At 45.4% G+C, this 18355-nt stretch overlaps 1 protein-coding gene across 1 annotated transcript in view; it reads right to left on the bottom strand.

Annotated features, from left to right (window-relative positions):
- Positions 1-215: 215 nt before the first annotated feature.
- LOC112239968 (max-binding protein MNT) overlaps positions 216-18355 on the bottom strand; it is a 28870-nt gene continuing 10730 nt past the window's right edge. Inside the window, exons 5-6 of the mRNA XM_024408341.2 lie at positions 6062-6254; positions 216-3398 (exon numbers count right to left, since the gene is read on the bottom strand). Of these exons, the coding sequence (XP_024264109.2) occupies positions 2584-3398; positions 6062-6254 (1008 nt within the window). The 3' untranslated portion in view covers positions 216-2583. The remainder of the gene's footprint in view (positions 3399-6061; positions 6255-18355) is intronic.

The following is an 18355-nucleotide window of genomic DNA, read 5'->3' as shown; positions in this document are numbered from 1 at the left end:
GTGGACAAAGATCGCTCGGATTGAATCCAGCACTTCATAAAGTCATTGAGGAAGAGAAAGGATGCAATGAATTGTAATACAATAAAGGAAGTAACATCTTGTCTCTCCATTCTAGCCATTTTCTACTACTCCTACTTTGTATTGCGATAGTGTTGCTAAGCGAGCCTACACACACCCTAAAAATGTAGATCAAATAAATTGACCAAAGCAAGAAGTTATAAATGTAATAAGATTTATTAAGTATCTTAAGCATTTTCCACTTATGCAATTTAAATGATTTCTCTTTTTACATAATGGACAATTAAATCTAAACGCAGCCCAAAATGTACAGGCAATATAGAACTTCCACTTTCTCCATAGGGAAAACAAAGGTTGTGGAAAGGGCTCTGAAAGCTCTCCCGCGGTATACAGTACTGTACATGGTCTCAGAAAACAGCTGGCATAAAAATCTACATATGAACCAAAATCACCAATCTACATGCAAAAACAGGCAAATCTTTAAAATACACTAAAACCATTATTGAATGTGTACATACATACTGTTCCATTCCACACAAAGATTGATCAAATATATATTTTTAAATGTTATGACTACCATGTCCATTCTTCCTCCCAAAGACAGACACAAAACCATTCAGATTAAGTGAAGAGGGACACAGTCACGTGCTGTCTTTGCGAGTGCTATGTACAGTTGTAAACCAGTTTTGCTTTAATTGGGGTTATTAAGTAGCATTTCAAAGTGCTAGAAGTTAAAAGTTGAATCTCAGCTACACAGGTCGTGTAATAGTGCAGTGGACGGCCAACACGAGAATCTAGATAAGAATTGATATACCAGATAATTCATATGGTTGGTGGAAAAAGACGATAGCATAGCAATGGCATAGGTGACTGCCTGACCATGCCGTTTAACCCGAAACTGCCACATTCACTTCAATGGTCTACCGTGACACTGCCGAAGGCCTTAAACAAGATCACTGCTGCAACACAAACAAGATATGCCTCACTATATAGCTACTTTATTACACATACATAGATACTCCAGGAACAATTTACAGTGATTGTGCCTGCTATGGCTCCTGCTCTGCCATTAGTAAAAAATATATATAAATCGTGGTAATAATGTAGCCACTTGAGTATTGTAGTTTTACTCCTGTGCTAAACTGAGTGGTTGTTCAGTTTTGTGAAAAGTCCTCACAGTTATACTTACATCACCTGCTTCAGATGTGCATGGTGGAACTGGTAATGCCTGCATTTGGGTTTGATTCCTGCTTGGGCCACACACACACACACAATATATGTTATTACAAACTAGTACACTCATTGACCATTTTACATGCCGTTGTGGTTTACCACCAGCAGGGGAAGCCTGTGGAACATGCAGTAATATGACAGCACTGCAGTGGGAGAAGAACGGCCAGGCCGTGTTTTAGGTTTCACTTCACAGCCATGTGCCTGGGTAGTGGGAAGGGGAGGTCCCAGCAATTATGTCCTCAATGTGCTCCTTCATGGCGCTTAGTTGTTAGCACACACACACACACACACACACACACACACACACACACAGATCCCATGCTGACGCTGACGTGCCAACACCTACCAATCACACAGCCAGAGAGCCAGTCTCTCTGACCCCGATTCAGCGGTCTGAAATTGGATGCTTTGCCTTCTGGTCACATCAAGGCCCGTATCCACAAAGTGTCTCAGAGTAGGAGTGCTTATCTAGTATCAGTTTAGACTAAAATCATAATGAATGAGATTATACGGGCAGATCCTAGATCAGCACAACTATTCAGGTGATTTGTGAATACAGGCCCTGGCCTCTGTGCTAGACTTCAGTTAAATCTAAAACCTTGGTGCTTTCATAATAGCAAATAGTGGCACCACCACAGTCATTAGCAGTGTGGTTTGTAAATACTCTTGGCTGTGGAATACGGGACCCTGTACCAGAAATATAAAAACCGGTCCTGAATGAAAATATGCAGGTCTGACTGCCTTGGACATTGGATGTCTCGCACTATTAGCTACTGTAGATATGAACACAGAAGAGGGCCAGACAGAGAATGTCTCCATGTGATTCTCTCTACTGCATCCTATACAATATCACACTCTATCAACATTACCATCCTGGACATCATACTCAGCCCAACAACAACATTGGCTGTCTTTCACCTCTCATAACCATTATAAAGATATATTTAAAAAAAAATTACATTTTTATAGTTTCTTTTTGGAATGTTCTGAGTTACTTCTTATTGACAGCTGTAATGCATCAGGTTAGTTAATAATGCAGTTTGAGAATCATCAGTGAATATGAGGACTTGCGTCCAGTATGAAGGCTTTTACATTTGTTTGTCAGTACAGTAGTCCTGGTGCCTGCCTCACTCTTGGCCTGCTTCAGTCGCCCTGGTCTCGGAGTCTGGGCTGGTTCCTGTCCGGCTGGTCTGCTCTGAGGCTGATGTTCTCCAGATCTGGAGGTCTGTCTCCGACTTCAGCCTGACTCTGACCACCTCAAGGTGGGTGTGGCCTGTTCATGTAGCTTGGTTCTCAGGCTAGCTTCAGGATGGCTCTGGCCTGGTTCAGAAATCAGGCAAGCTTCAGAGTGCTAACGGGGAATGAAGGCAAGGTCACCATAGTTACAGGGTTCAGCAGCTGTTGGTGATGCGTCACCACCTGGGCACCAACTGCCGCCTGCTTTCCCATGATGGTGGTTGTGCCCTGGCTGGGGGCAGTACCATTGACCTGGGCGAGAGTATGGGTGATGTGGCCCACCATGGCTGGCTGGGAGACAGCCACGGACTGGGGGTAGATGGTGGGTAGATGGTGCTGGCCCAGGTGGGTAACAGGGTGGATGGGGAGGTCTCCGATGGGCTGGTGGTGGTGCCCTGGGGCCAGCTGCATGGGGGCTGAGGAGGAGGGAGCTAGATGGGTGATGTGCTTGGCTCCTCCAGATGAAGCCTGGATGACGTGGTTGACGGCCTGGATGACAGAGGCGTGGGAAGCCGAGGCGTGGGCAATGACTGTGGGCTGGAGGCTGGGGGCCTTTACCATGTGAGTATGAGCGTGGGCAGTCACCATGTGTGTGTGAGCCGGGAAGAGGGTGCTAGGGGAGGTTACAATGTGTGTGTGAGGCGATAGGAGTGCCTGGATAGGGGTGGTGGTGATGTTGGATGCTGGGGTGGAGAATGTAGCCGAGACAGCCAGGGGTGACAGCGGGTGGGGGTACGTTTGGGCCTTGTGTTGGCTGGAGATGTGTTGGGTGAGGATGGAGGTGGTGGGGGTTATGGGAGTAGTGGCCACAGTCTTGTACAACTCGGGTTGCATGGCTTGTTGAGGCACGGTGGGTAAGGCTGCCGGAACATTCTCCTCATCCATGTCGTCATCCATGATGTCTTCACCCTCTGTGTGACAGACAGAAAGAACACATTAACTTTACGCTTGATAACGTCACAGATATGACCGCTTTGTACATTCTTAAAACACTGTGTAGGAACTAGTGTCGTTTGGTCTTTCTAAAAATAGTGTGACATTGGGATCAACATTTCAAAATGGTTTGAAACAAAAATAACAAGGATTTTCATGAAGTTCTACATGTGTACTTAGGAATGAAAGTGAATATGTGCAAATTGGCCCATAACTCCACCTATACAACAACCTAGGTTTAGGACTATACAACCTTTAAAACAGGGTTTATACAGACACCGGCAAGTCAAATTCAAGGACTTTCAGGGACTTTTTCCAAGTAATTAATTGCAAGAACCTCAAATGGTATACAATTTTATAATGACTATAGGGTCCAATATAGAACTATATAGCTATGATCCCCCTTATATCTTAAACCAGTTAAATGTGATCTACATAATCCCCAAAGGTCATTATTTATCAGGAGGGCCATAAACAATAACTAGTAATGCTGCATACTCCAAGAAAGGTTCAAATCTCACCTTTCTGGTCATTGTTTTTATAAATTGCTGAGGTATAATCACTTTTGAAGAAGTTTACGCACAAATATGAAAATAAATGTAAACTCAGCAAAAAAAGAAAAATCCTCTCTCTGTCAACTGAGTTTATTTTCAGCAAACTTATATTTACACATTTTGTATGAACATAACAAGATTCAACAGACATGTGACTAACAGAAATGGAATAATGTGTCCCTGAACAAAGGGGGGGGTCAAAATCAAAAGTAACAGTCAGTATCTGGTGGCCACCAGCTGCATTAAGTGCTGAAGTGCATCTCGTCCTCATGGACTGCAGCACATTTGCCAGTTCTTGCTGTGAGATGTTACCCCACTCTTCCACCAAGGCACCTGCAAGTTCCCGGACATTTCTGGGGGGAATGGCTCTAGTCCTCACCCTCCGATCCAACGGGTCCCAGACGTGCTCACATGGGATTGAGATCCGGGCTCTTCACTGGCCATGGCAGAACACTGACATTCCTGTCTTGCAGGAAATCAGCTCATTCTGTGCATGGTGGCATTGTCATGCTGGAGGGTCATGTCAGGATGAGCGTGCAGGAAGGATACCATATGAAGGAGGAGGATGTCTTCCCTGTAACGCATAGCGTTGGGATTGCCTGCAATGACAAGCTCAGTCCGATGATGCTATGACTCACTGCCCCAGACCATGACGGACCCTCCACCTCGATCCCGCTTCAAGTGTAACGCTCATTCCTTTGATGATAAACACGAATCCGACCAGCAGATAAAACTGCGACTCATCAGTGAAGAGCACTTTTTGCCAGTCCTGACTGGTCCAGCGAAGGTGGGTTTGTGCCCATAGGCGATGTTGTTGCCGGTGATATCTGGTGAGGATCTGCCTTTACAACAGGCCTACAAGCCCTCAGCCCAGCCTCTCTCAGCCTATTGCGGACAGCCTGAGCACTGATGGAGGGATTGTGCGTTCCTGGTGTAACTCGGTCAGTTGTTGTTACCATACTATATCTATCCCACAGGTGTGATGTTCGGCTGTACCGATCCTGTACAGGTGTTGTTACACGTGGTCTGCCACTGCGAGGACGATCAGCTGTTCGTCCTGTCTCCATGTAGCACAGTCTTAGGCATCTCACAGTACAGACATTGCAATTTATTGCCCTGGCCACATCTGCAGTCCTCATGCCTCCTTGCAGCATGCCTAAGGCACATTCACGCAGATGAGCAGGGACCCTGGGAATCTTTCTTTTGGTGTTTATCAGAGTCAGTAGAAAGGCCTCTTTAGTGTCCTAAGTTTTCATAACCGTGACCTTAATTGCCTACTGTCTGTAAACTGTTAGTGTCTTAACCACTGTTCCATAGGTGCATGTTCATTAACTGTTTATGGTTCATTGAACAAGCATGGGAAACAGTGTTTAAACCCTTTACAATGAAGATCTGTGAAGTTATTTGAATTTTCACAAATTATCTTTGAAAGACAGGGTCCTTAAAAAGGGACTTTTTTGTTGTTGCTGGGTTTATTTCCTATTTCAACAAAAAAAATGTTTGAATAAGGCTTGAAATTACTTATGCTTTCTACAAATAGTATATTCTAATTATAAAAACTACTAAGATTTCACCTTAACTGTAAAATACATATTTTCAAACGGTCTCGAGCAAAACGTCTGCCCCCATCGCTGTGAACTTCACAGAGCTCTAGTTGGGCTTCCTGAACTCGCCTTTCATCTCATATTAAAATCGTGTCCATATATGACAAAAATGGTTTCAAATCTTATTTGTTTAAAATTATTTTTGATTACTGGCTCTAAATCGATCTCGGATCGCTACTGCTGCACTATGATGTAAGGATTCCAGGCATATGCGTTGTTAGTGGCTGTGATGTAGGGTTCAGCAAGGAGTTTCTGGACAGTCGGAAGAGCAAATTAAATACTAGGGACATCCCAGCTTCAAGTGGTGTCAGAATTCACATCCTGCTTCACACAGGCAAAAGAGACCTACTCCTGTGTCGGTGAGAATCAGGGTTCTCGTTCAATGCAAACAATTTTGATCTGTGTGTCCATAGATCTATTTATAAGCAAAACGGTTTTCTTAATTAATTTGATTGCTTGGTTAAACCGATTGATTGAGCGTACCTGAGGCAGTAGAGGTAGAAGCCTGGTCGTCTTCTGGTTGAACCGTCTGTCTGAGAACACGGTCTATCTCCATGACATTCATCCATTGGCTCAGCTCGTTCTTCAGCTCAGCCAATCGCTGCTGAGTAGCGATTTTCTCCCGCGCCAGTCTCTCCATCTCATGCTCGTACTCCTTCTCCTTGCGCTTCAACGTCTGTAAGACACAGAGGGAGAGAGAAAAGTGCTCAGTACAGTTTGAACACACCCATTTATAAATGGGGCAATCAAATATATATTTCAGACAGAGCCTGCATTCTGCAATTTGATTATAATAAAACTTTGAACTGAAGTTTCACACAAGTTCTTCAATAGAACCAGTAAAATATATATATATATATATATATATATATAGAGGCTGGATTCTATCCCAGGTGTCATTGGTCCTCAATGTGTACATTGAGTTTACCTAGTCATAATTAAAATCATACATACCAATGTCATAAACCTCCCCATTTGCGTTCATGTAAAGTAAAAGCTGCTATCCAGACCTGTGTTTTAGCAACAGCAGCGGGACCACATGCACCAAACATTTCTCTCTTCTAATCCCTTAGTGTATTCGTTATGCTGGTCACATCCTTATCTGTGACAGTACATCACACAACCAACAATAACACCAACACGATTTCCTGACCCCATGGTCTCTACTTCATCTGTCAATGTTGAGACAGTGACAGGGCTACACACACACTGACCAAGAGATCCTTCTCTCTCCCTGTACAGAAACATGTCAAATGTTACATTACTGTCAAAACGACACCACGGCCACATCCTGAGTGTTTACAACAGCCGATAGATAATGTTTCTTCAGAAGGTCATTGCTGCCTCTACTTCAATTCCACGGTAGGCTGAGCAGGATTCCAGAGGAGCAAAGGACAATCCCCTCTGGGAACACTAACTAGTACTCTCGGAATGTAGTACTACTGTTGGACGCAAGCATCAACATCCTCTTAGAGACTGCTTGGGTATGCCTCCTTATGTGGGCCCCTCCCATTATCCTCTTTGCTCACCTTGCTAGTCCCCACAAAATGTTCTTTCTAAACCACATGGACACTCATTTACTACTCTGGAAGCATTAATCAAGACCATTTCATAGGACTGACAGCAGTCTAAAATAAAGTCCTGGGAGAGCCATTTCCATGTCTGTTGCTTCCTTTGACTGGACGAGCAGAAGCAACAGACATTAACCTACACCATGACCGGGCAGGCAGCATGACTGTGTGAAAGAAAGAACAGACACAGAGAGACCTGCATAGAGGGAAGGAGTACAGAAAGAGGGAGGTGCTGGGCAGTGGCTCTCTGACCCAGTTTATCATTTCCTGGTCAGCTGACAAAACAGGCTGTAGTGGGCGGGGCAGGTCTGTACGGAGGGAGAGCAGCCGGGACAGAGAGATTATACTGTCAGTCTGCCTGGGAGAGAGAAAACAACTAGGAAGAACACCATGAAGTCTGCCAGGACAGGAAACCTTTACATTGACTTTATGAGAGACAAAGACATTGAGTTTCATTCCCCCTCCTCCAGTGGGTATTGCCCAATCGACTAGGTTTGGAAGACCATAGAATCACGACAAGGCTAACAAGGCTGGCCATAAAGCCATAAAGCTGTGTTCTCACGGACCTGGACTTCCTGTATCTGTGTATAATGTAGCTGTGTGTGAGAGACTAGGTACACATACATTTGTACAATTGCTTTTCAGTATGGAAGTATAAACAGATGAAGGCCAATTGCGGGTCTTCAACCAGGATCAGATAAGATGCTCTGCTGTGCTGTCACTCACACAAACCCAGGCCCCTCACACTGAAACACAACCCAAACCCTATGACCTGTCTAAATCTACGTTTAACTGCTCCTTACCTTGGAAGGCAGAAAGGAGATGTGTGTGTGTGTGTGTGTGTGTGTGTGTGTGTGGATATATAATGAGATGAGTGTTGTGCAGTCTAAAGCTAAAGAAGACCAGATCTTTCATTCCGTCTTGATTTAAATGTTAGGGTAGAGTTAAAACAATTAAGACAGCCAGTCTGGTGTTGTTATAGGCTCTATCAGTCCAGTAGAAGGAGTACTGCTGCAGACTCCCCTGACTGGCTGGTGGTGAGTCACCTATGGTCCTAGACAGACCCCAGCCGGTCTGGGTGGTCTTCACCACCAACATAACTGTATGAATAATGACAGCACTCTGCTCCAATCAGACCGCCCCCCTCGTTTTGTTGTCACGGCAACAGCTGAAAACCGCCATTGTTTCCATGGCAACATGTCAGGTGATAAGCAGCACATTGTCCCAGTGCGTCAGTTGTACAGTGGTAGAATATTAAAAAGGCATCAGCGACCAAATAAACAATGCTATAACAAGGTAAAAAAAAAACGGTTGTAGAACGCAGTCATAAAGCCAACGCTGTAACACGGAGTCATATGTGAATGCGAGTGTGGGGGCATGTCTTTTGCAAGCATGCTCATGAACACACGGTGGAATTCTGGGCCTAGTGCTATGACTCATACAGACAGAGAAACAGTGAGGACCCGCGAGAAAGATGCTGTATGTACTACTCACTGCTCTACAAACACCAACACCCACTATGGCCCCACCCCTGTCACTACACGATCTAGTAGCTAGCTGCTTCTAGCCATTAATACACCCCCATCTGCTTGCTATACTAGCTGTAGTTGCCATTCGTATGCACTTGGCTGTTCAATACTGTCCTTGGAGAAAGTCAAAACACTCTGCAAGGCAAGCTGTACCACTACCACCACCACCACCACCACCTATAACCGTAGTCGACACAAGCAAGGATATCTGCCCCAGCCCCCATTCAAGAACAGAGAACACACAGCAACAGCTAGGGTGAGACAAGCTAAGAACTTGGCCTGTTTCAGGTACACTGAACAGCAGATGGATACTACAGAACACAGGACAAGAAACCAGAGAAAGCATGGACGCACCTCTTCAGCATCAGCCTGTACTGATCCACCTACTACTACAGTGCATTTGGAAAATATTCAGACCACTTAAGACTTTTTCCAATTTTTGTTACGTTACAGCCTTATTCTAAAATGGATTAAATAGATGTTTTCCCCTCATCAATCTACACACAATACACCATAAAGAAAAAGCAAAAAAACTGGATTAGACATTTTTGCAAGTGTATAAAACATTTTTTTAAATTAAATATCACATTTACATAAGTACTCAGACCCTTTACTCAGTACTCTATTGAAGCACCTTTGGCAGCGATTACAGCCTAGAATCTGTTTCGATATGACGCTACAAGCTTGGCACACCTTAATTTGGGGAGTTTCTCCCATTCTTCTCTGCAGATCCTCTCAAGCTCTGTCAGGTTGGATGGGAAGCGTTGCTGCACAGCTATTGTCAAGTCTCCCCAGAGAGGTTTGATCGGGTTCAAGTCCAGGCTCTGGCTGGGCCACTCAAGGAAATTGAGACTTGTCCTGAAGTCATTCATGCGCTGTCTTGGCTGTGCGCTTAGGGTCGTTGTCCTGTTGGAAGGTGAACCATCGCCCAGTCGGGGCCTGAGCGCTCTGGAGCAGATTTTCGTCAAGTATCTCTGTACTTTGCTCCGTTCATCTTTCCCCTCGATCCGGACTAGTCTCCCAGTCCCTACCACTGACAAACATTGGTATTGGCCAGGTGATGAGCGGTGCCTGGTTTCCTCCAGACATGACGTTTGGTATTCAGGCCAAAAAGTTAAATCAGACAAGAGCATCGTGTCTCTCGTGGTTAGAGTCCTTTAGGAAAACTCCAAGCGGGCTGTCATGTGCCTTTTACGTCTGACCTGATTGGTGGAGTGCTGCAGAGATAGTTGTCATTCTGGAAGGTTCTCCCATCTCCACATAGGAATTCTGGAGCTCTGTCAGAGAGACCATCAGGTTCTTGTTCACCAACCTTACCAAGGCCCTTCTCCCCCGATTGCTCAGTTTGACCAGGGGGGGCAGCTCTAGGAAGAGTCTTGGTAAACTTCTTCCATTTAAGAATAATGGAGGCCAGTGTGTTCTTGGGGACCTTCAATGCTGCAGAGTTTTTTTGGTACCTTTCAACAGGACAATGACCCAACACACCTCCAGGCTGTGTAAGGGCTATTTGACCGAGAAAGATCATATGACCTGGCCTCCACAATCAACCAAACTCAAACCAATTGAGATGGTTTGGGATGCGTTGGGCCGCAGACTGAAGGAAAAGCAGCCAACAAGTGCTCAGCATGTGGAAGACTTGCTTGGGCCAAGAAACACGAGCAAAGGACAGTAGACCGGTGGAAATCTGTCCTTTGGTATGAGGAGTCCAAATTTGAGATTTTTGGTTCCAACCGCCGTGTCTTTGAGACACAGAGTAGGTGAATGGATGATCTCTGCATGTGTGTTTCCCACCGTGAAGCATGGAGGAGGAGGTATGATGGTGTGTGGTTGCTTTGCTGGTGACTGTTGGAAACGCACTCCAGGTGAAGCTGGTTGAGACAATGCCAAGCGTATGCAACGCTATCATCAAGACAGAGGGTGGCAACTTTGAAAAATCTCAAATATATTGTTATTTGTTTGTTTAACCCATTTTTGGTCACTACATGATTCCATGTGTTATTTCAGTTGTAGAACAATGTAGAAAATAGTCAAAACAAAGAAAAACCCTGGAATGAGAAGGTGTCCAAACTTTCAACTGGTACTGTGTGTGTGAGAGAGAGAAGGGGTCTGAATACTTTCCGAAAGCACTAAGTCCCTACCATCCTTAGAAACACTGAAAAAGAGCTCTGCAGCTACGACAAGGCAGTCCACACTACGACGAGGGAAGAGGGGGAGAAAGGGAGATGAGGTTACAATTAGCTTTTGTTTCAATTGCACGTGACAAACATGACTCCCTCCCTTCCCCCCACCTTTCCTTCGAGGAGTAGTGGGGCCTCGTTTAGATCCGTTTTTGTGAAAGAAAGTAGAGCAGGTTTCACTGTGCCGTGTGTGTGTGTGTGTGTGTGTGTGTGTGTGTGTGTGTATAAACACAGCTCAGGCGGCATGACATGCAATGCGGGTGCTGAGCACATGGCCCCGCAGAGAGAGGAGACCGAGGGGGAGGGAGAGTAGCGGGGGAGGAGGGAGCAGCCAGGCTGTACTCACTGAATCCCTTCTGCAGCACAGCGGAGACAGATTGCACTAGGCTAGCCTATTGCGCTAGCCTAAGATAGATAGCGTGAGCAGCAGGCAGCCAACCACATTGCAGACAAACTACTCCTTCAGTGCACGGCGCTTGGTAATTAGCCTGGGGGACAACGGTCTTTTCACTAGCGTTTGTTGTGATCATCAGTAACCGTAAACCTGTGTGTTGTCTTCTCTCTAGATCCCAAGTTGGAATAGAAAACTTCAAGTGGCTCTAGGCAAAAACAACAAAGGAGTCGCTTTTTAGTGGAAAATACTTACTTTAGGGTGTGTATGCGCAAGCGCTGTGTGTGTGCATCGGTGTTCAAACTGGATGGTAAGTGGCCTAATTTTAGAGTTCTTGCCATGTAATGAGTTATACAGTCGTAGTGTTCCAGACCTTGCTGCAGTGTTGTCAGTCACTATGAGGAAGAGTTGCTGAGGACGAAAGGCCACTATCAAAATCCTTATCAATTTTTGCTAGAATGAGAGCACCATGAACAATACAAACATTGCAGACAGCAACTGTGCCCTCTTCTCACCTCCTCAGCAGTTGGCAGGGGATGGAGTGGTAATTACCGGCTGTGTGGAACTGAACTGGAAACACACATCTCTAACATCCGTTATATGCAACCTGTGAGTCTAAATGTACTTTATACAGAAAGAGCTGGAGGAAATGACACAACATGTAAGATTGCTGTGACAGTTTGGGTAAAGGAACAGTACCTTTTCATAAAACTGAAAAGAGCAGAACAATTCTGTTGCTCTTGAAAATTGATGGCTCAGACTTGACCAAGATGTGGTTTCAACACTGCAATAACAATGCTTCAAAACAGAAGATACTGAATGCTCAGTCCCAAATGGCCCTCTATTCCCTATACAGTGCACTAATAGAATATGCCATTGGGCAGACGCTTTTATCCAAAGTGACTTAGTCATGTGTGCATACATTTTCGTATGGGTGACCCCAGGGGGAAATCGAACCCCTGAGCCACACAGGACTACCAGGGAATACTTTTGACCAGGTCCCATAGTAGCTCTGGTCAAAAGTAGTGTACTATATAGGTAATAAGGTGTCATTTGGGACGCACACCTAAGTCCGCCTTGAGTACCTGCCTACATTACCTCAACAAGTAGCCTCATTGGAGTCTAAATCAACACCAACAAAGAATTTCCAAAGTGCCCCGAGTTCATTCCCAGGCTCCTCCAAGTCCTAGTAAATAGCATTAATGTTCAGCCAGGGTTAATTCCCCTCTGTGTTAAACCACTTACAGATGGAATAGGAGCTGACCAAGGAACAAACAAACACACAAATCCCAATGCGGACAGACCAGTGGAAGTAATAGTTCACTATTCCAGCTTGGGTCAAAGCTCACACCCTCACGGGGGGGCTGAGCCAAAAACACAATCCCCAAAACACACTGTCTGACCGTCCCAATAATATGTGATGGGATCTGGTGCTGCTTTAAAAGGACGTGTCTTTCAGAATCAGAAATTACCAACTAGGTGACCCACTTCAGTATTATAGAGACTTCTTTTGATGACGTAAATCCTTACAAATACAACACTAACACTTCAAATCCTGTGATTTCCTCTAAATAGAACAGTTATTTCTCCTTTAGACTGAATGAATTAGAAAAATGTTTCAGTTGAGTCAAAGAATTGGATTTTACCTAGGTTAAAATCTCTGCCTGTGACAAACTCAAAACATGAGCTACTCTTAACATATTTGCTAAATCAATTACTTTGTATTACATTTATAATGTATGATTTGTAGCAGACATGAGCAGCTTCCCCACCACATGGAAAAGCACATTTGCCCTCCAACACACAGCTCTTCTGCATCCCAAACAGGTTCCGTCAGAGTCGTTCTGCCGCCAGTGAAATCTAATAGGTTGGTTAAAACGAGCCTGGTGTTTACGCGTGTCCCCTCTCTCCCTTTTCACCCTCCCTCTTTCCCTTCAGTTAGTGGCTAAGCCTCCCTCCCAGGCAGTTCCAGGAGAGGAGCTAGCTAGCACTGAGCTGTGGGCGGGGCGAAGAGGAGGGCCCATCACGGGGTGACATCATATAGCTCTGGCTAGCCATGTGCTCTCTGCTCATGTGGCCCTGTGAGCAGAGTGAGGCAGGATGGAGGGAGGGATGAAAGAAGAGGGAGGAGCCCCAGTGCTGAGCACGTTAGCGTTTAAGAGTCCCAGCCATGGCGCAGCAGAGAGTACAGCCGCTCTCTCTCCCTCTCTCACACACAGGACAGCAGCAATTAGGTCAGATAGAGAGACAGTCGTAAAATCTAAAAATATAGCGTAACACATAGGACAACAAACTACTGTAGGATAAAGTATTGAGAAAAACATCAAACCAGGAAGCATACGGAAGTAATGCTTGCAAGCAGCAGAATCTTTGAAACATTACACACCAGTGTTGGTTTTAGACACCACAAGAATCCCACTAACACGTGATGCAGGCAGGCAGCGTTATATTCAAGTTCCTCGTTCGGTTTGGTCTCGCTAGCTTACTCACTCTCAGTCACTTCTATGAAAGGAGGAAGAAATTAAACAGAAGTGTGACTTGACTTCTCAGCAGAGTGGCTTTTGGCGAGAAGTAGCCTCACAGTGACTCTAACCTCAGTGCAAAACAAGAGACATGCTCTGATAAGACACCCGGCCTGAAGATAAGAGTCTGTATTCATAAAGTGTATCCTAGTAGGAGTGCTGATCTAGGATCAAGTCCCTTCTGACCAAAATAAGTCATTCATTATGATCCAAAAGGCTAAACTGATCCTAGATCAGCACTCCTACCCAGGAGGCCATGTTGTTCAACAAAGGTGACAGACACACAGGGCTGCCAGCATCACTGCCCAAAGATGAATCAAATGAAAAGTAATCCTTTGCCCAAATCCTCTTATTCAACCTCTCTGGTCTGGTCCTCATTGGTCATATCAGCAGACTATACTGCCGCTATGCTGCCAGGAGCCTAAATAACAAAAAAGGTTGAAGAGAGGGGGTCAGGAAGGAGCATGCGGGGAGAGAGGCGCGTGCGGGAATCGTGTCTGTCCTGCACCGTACTGTCCATGTCTGAACGACAGCGATCACACGCTGCACTTTTAAACACCCATCCATCTCCTTTTCTTCTCACTCCTCCCTCGCTCTCCCCCAACCCACCATTATTGGAGCTCAACCAATAACAATTAGGGAAGAGAACTGCGTGACTCAGCACGACTTCTACAACTCAACTGTTACCAAGAAGAGAGGCCCGCAATAGGCTAGTGTGTGTACTCAGGTCGTCTATCAGGAAACCCTGGTCTCAGTCTGACGTCCATAGATATGAGCACTGAGAAGGAGCCACTTACAGTAAACTGATGAATAAAGGGAAGACCTGAGAATGTGGTTGTGTTGTAGCACTGGAAACATGAAGCAACTACACACATTTTGGCCTGTGTCACATACTTATAACTTCAAAAGTAATTCAAGTAATTCAAAAATTTTAACCAGTATTTCGGTCCAGCAAACATGCAATATTTAAGCTGGAAATAAACGCAATCTCCCCCATCCAAAAAAACAAATTCTGACTTCTCTTCACTAAATAAGCTCAAGCTAAATTCCTACGACTAAAAATGGAGACTGCCCTGCAGTGCAAATACATCACGAGTGGAAAATGTCTGTAGTTGTTTGTTTCCCGGCCGGTACATGTGCTTTAAATACACCCTAAATCCAGCTTGGCTGTCGAGAAGGGGTGGGGGTGCTGGGTCAGTCTGCTAGTCGAGCACGACACACTAGAGGGAGGCAGGGGGAGGAGGGAGATTGGGTGACATGAGTTCTGTGGACCCACACTGCCCTAGTTTCCCGCGCTCCTAACCCTGCCTCCCAGGGAGTAAAACTCCACCGCTGTCACACACAGGATCAGATTCTCACCAGCAGAGGATAGGGGTGTGTGTGTGTGTGTGTGTACAGTACCAGTCAAAAGTTCGGACACACCTACTCATATGGTTTTTCTTTATTTTTACTATATTCTAAAATTGTAGAATAATAGTAAAGACATCAAAAGTATGAAAATCACACACATGGAATCATGTAGTAACCAAAAAAAGAAAAACGTCCTCTGTCAACTGCATTTAATTTTCGGCAAACTTAACGTGTAAATTTTTGTATGAACATAAGATTCAACAATGGAAACAAACTGAACAAGTTCCACAGACAAGTTCCGCCCTGTGCAACTGGGTCCTGGACTTCGAGGGTAGGAAACAACATCTCCACTCCACTGGTGGAGAAGGGTGCCTTCTCAGCCCTCTCCTGTACTCCCTGTTCACCCATGACCGCGTTGGCCATGCACGCCTCAAACTCAATTCTCATGTTAGCAGACGATGCTACAATGGTAGGCTTGATTACCAACAACGACGAGAAGGCCTCCAGGGAGGAGGTGAGGGCACTCGTAGTGTGGTGTCAGGAAAATAACCTCACACTCAACATCAACAAAACAAAGGAGATGATAGTGGACTTCAGGAAACAGCAAAGGGAGCACCCCCCCCATCCACATCGACGGGACAGTAGTGGAGAAGGTGGAAAGTTAAGTTTCTCGGCGTACACATCACGGACAAACTGAAATGGTCCTCCACACCGACAGCGTGGTGAAGGTGGCGCAACAGCGCCCCAACAACCTCAGGAGGCTAAAGAAATGTGGCTTAACACTTAAAACCCTCAAACTTTTACAGATGCACAATTGAGAGCATCCTGTCGGGCTGTATCACCGCCTGGTACGGCACTGCTCCACCCACAACCGTAAGGCTCTCCAAAGGGTAGTGAGGTCTGCACAACGCATCACCGGGGGCAAACTACCTGCCCTCCAGGACACCTACAGCACCCAATGTCACAGGAAGGCCAAAAAGATCATCAAGGACAACAACCACCCGAGCCACTGCATGTTCACCCCGCTATCATCCAGAAGGCGAGGTCAGTACAGGTGCATCAAAGATGGGACCGAGAGACAGAAGCTGTTTTTCAATCTCAAGGCCATCAGACTGGTAAACAGCCATCAGTAACATTGAGTGGCTGCTGCCAACATACTCAAATCTCTAGTCACTTTAATCATTAAAAAAATTGGATGTAATAAACGTATCACTAGTTACTTTAAACAATGAAACTTTATATAATATTTACATATCCTACATACTCATCTCATATGTATATACTGTACTCTATACCACCTACTGCATCTTGCCTACGCCGCACAGCCAGCGCTCATCCATATATACATATTCATTCCTTTACACTTGTGTGTATAAGGTAGTTGTTGTGGAATTGTTAGATATTACTGCACGGTCAGAACTAGAAGCACAAGCATTTCGCTACACTCGCATTAACATCTGCTAACCGCGTGTATGTGACCAATAAAATTGATCGATTTGAGACATATGACTAACAGAAATTGAATAATGTGTCCCTGAACAAAGGAGGGGGGGAATAAAAATCAAAAGTAACAGTCAGTATCTGGTGTGGCCACCAGCTGCATTAATTACTGCAGTGCATCTCCTCCTCATGGACTGCAGCACATTTGCCAGTTCTTGCTGTGAGATGTTACCCCACTCTTCCACCAAGGCAACTGCAAGTTCCCAGACATTTCTGGGGAGAATGGCCCTAGTCCTCACCCTCTGATCCAATAGGTCCCAGACGTGCTCAATGTGATTGAGATCCGGGCTCTTTGCTGGCCATGGCAGAACGCTGACATTCCTGTCTTGCAGGAAATCACGCACAAAACGAGCAGTATGGCTGGTGGCATTGTCATGCTGGAGGAACCTGCAGGAAGGATACCACATGAGGGAGGAGGATGTCTTCCCTGTAATGCACAGCGTTGAGATTGCCTGCAATGACAACAAGCTCAGTCCGATGATGCTGTGACACACCGCCCCAGACCATAACGGATCCTCCACCTCGATCCCGCTCCAGAGTACAGGCCTCGGTGTAACGCTTGTTCCTTCGACGATAAAACGCGTATCCGACCATCACCCCTGGTGAGACAAAAACGCGACTCGTCAGAGAAGAGCACTTTTTGCCAGTCCTGTCTGGTCCAGCGACGGTGGGTTTGTGCCCATAGGCGACGTTGTTGCTGGTGATGTCTGGTGAGGACCTGCCTTACAACAGGCCTACAAGCCCTCAGTCCAGCCTCTCTCAGCCTACTGCGGACAGTCTGAGCACTGATAGAGGGATTGTGCTTTCCTGGTGTAACTTGGGTAGCTGTTGTTGCCATCCTGTACCGGTCCCACAGGTGTGATGTTCAGAAGTACCGATCCTGTGCAGGTGTTGTTACACGTGGTCTGCCACTGTGAGGATGATCAGCTGTTCATCCGGTCTCCCTGTAGTGCTGTCTTAGGCATCTCACAGTACAGACATTGCAATTTATTGCCCTGGCCACACCTGCAGTCCTCATGCCTCCTTGCAGCATGCCTAAGGCACATTCATGCAGATGAGCAGGGACCCTGGGCATCTTTCTTTTGGTGTTTTTCAGAGTCAGTAGAAAGGCCTCTTTAGTGTCCTAAGTTTTCATAACTGTGACCTTCATTGTCTACCATCTGTAAGCTGTTAGTGTCTTAACGACCGTTCCACAGGTGCATGTTCATTAATTAAGCATGTGAAACCGTGTTTAAACCCTTTACAATGAAGATCTGTGAAGTTATTTGGATTTTTACAAATTATCTTTGAAAGACAGGGTCCTGAAAAAAAGGACATTTCATTTTTTGCTGAGTTAATATTTAATATTTGAGATTCTTCAATGTAGACACCCTTTACCTTGATGAAAGCTTTGCACACTCTTGGCATTCTCTCAACCAGCTTCATGAGGTAGTCATCTGGAATGCATTTAAATTAAAACAGGTGTGCCTTGTTAATTTGTGGAATTTCTATGCTTCTTAATGCGTTTGAGCCAATCAAGGTAGGGGTGGTATACAGAAGATGGTATTTTACCAAATAGGGCCAAGTCCATATTATGGCAGGAACAACTCAAATAAGCAAAGACAAACGACAGTCCACCATTACTTTAAGACATGAAGGTCAGTCAGTGCGGAAAATTAATAACTTTGAAAGTTTCTTCAAGTGCAGTCGCAAAACCCATCAAGCGCTTTCCACAACAGGAAAGGAAGACCCAGAGTT

Source organism: Oncorhynchus tshawytscha, linkage group LG13 (genome assembly GCF_018296145.1).
Source record: "Oncorhynchus tshawytscha isolate Ot180627B linkage group LG13, Otsh_v2.0, whole genome shotgun sequence".
NCBI lineage: Eukaryota > Metazoa > Chordata > Actinopteri > Salmoniformes > Salmonidae > Oncorhynchus > Oncorhynchus tshawytscha.
This window is presented reverse-complemented; position numbering and strand designations above follow the sequence as displayed.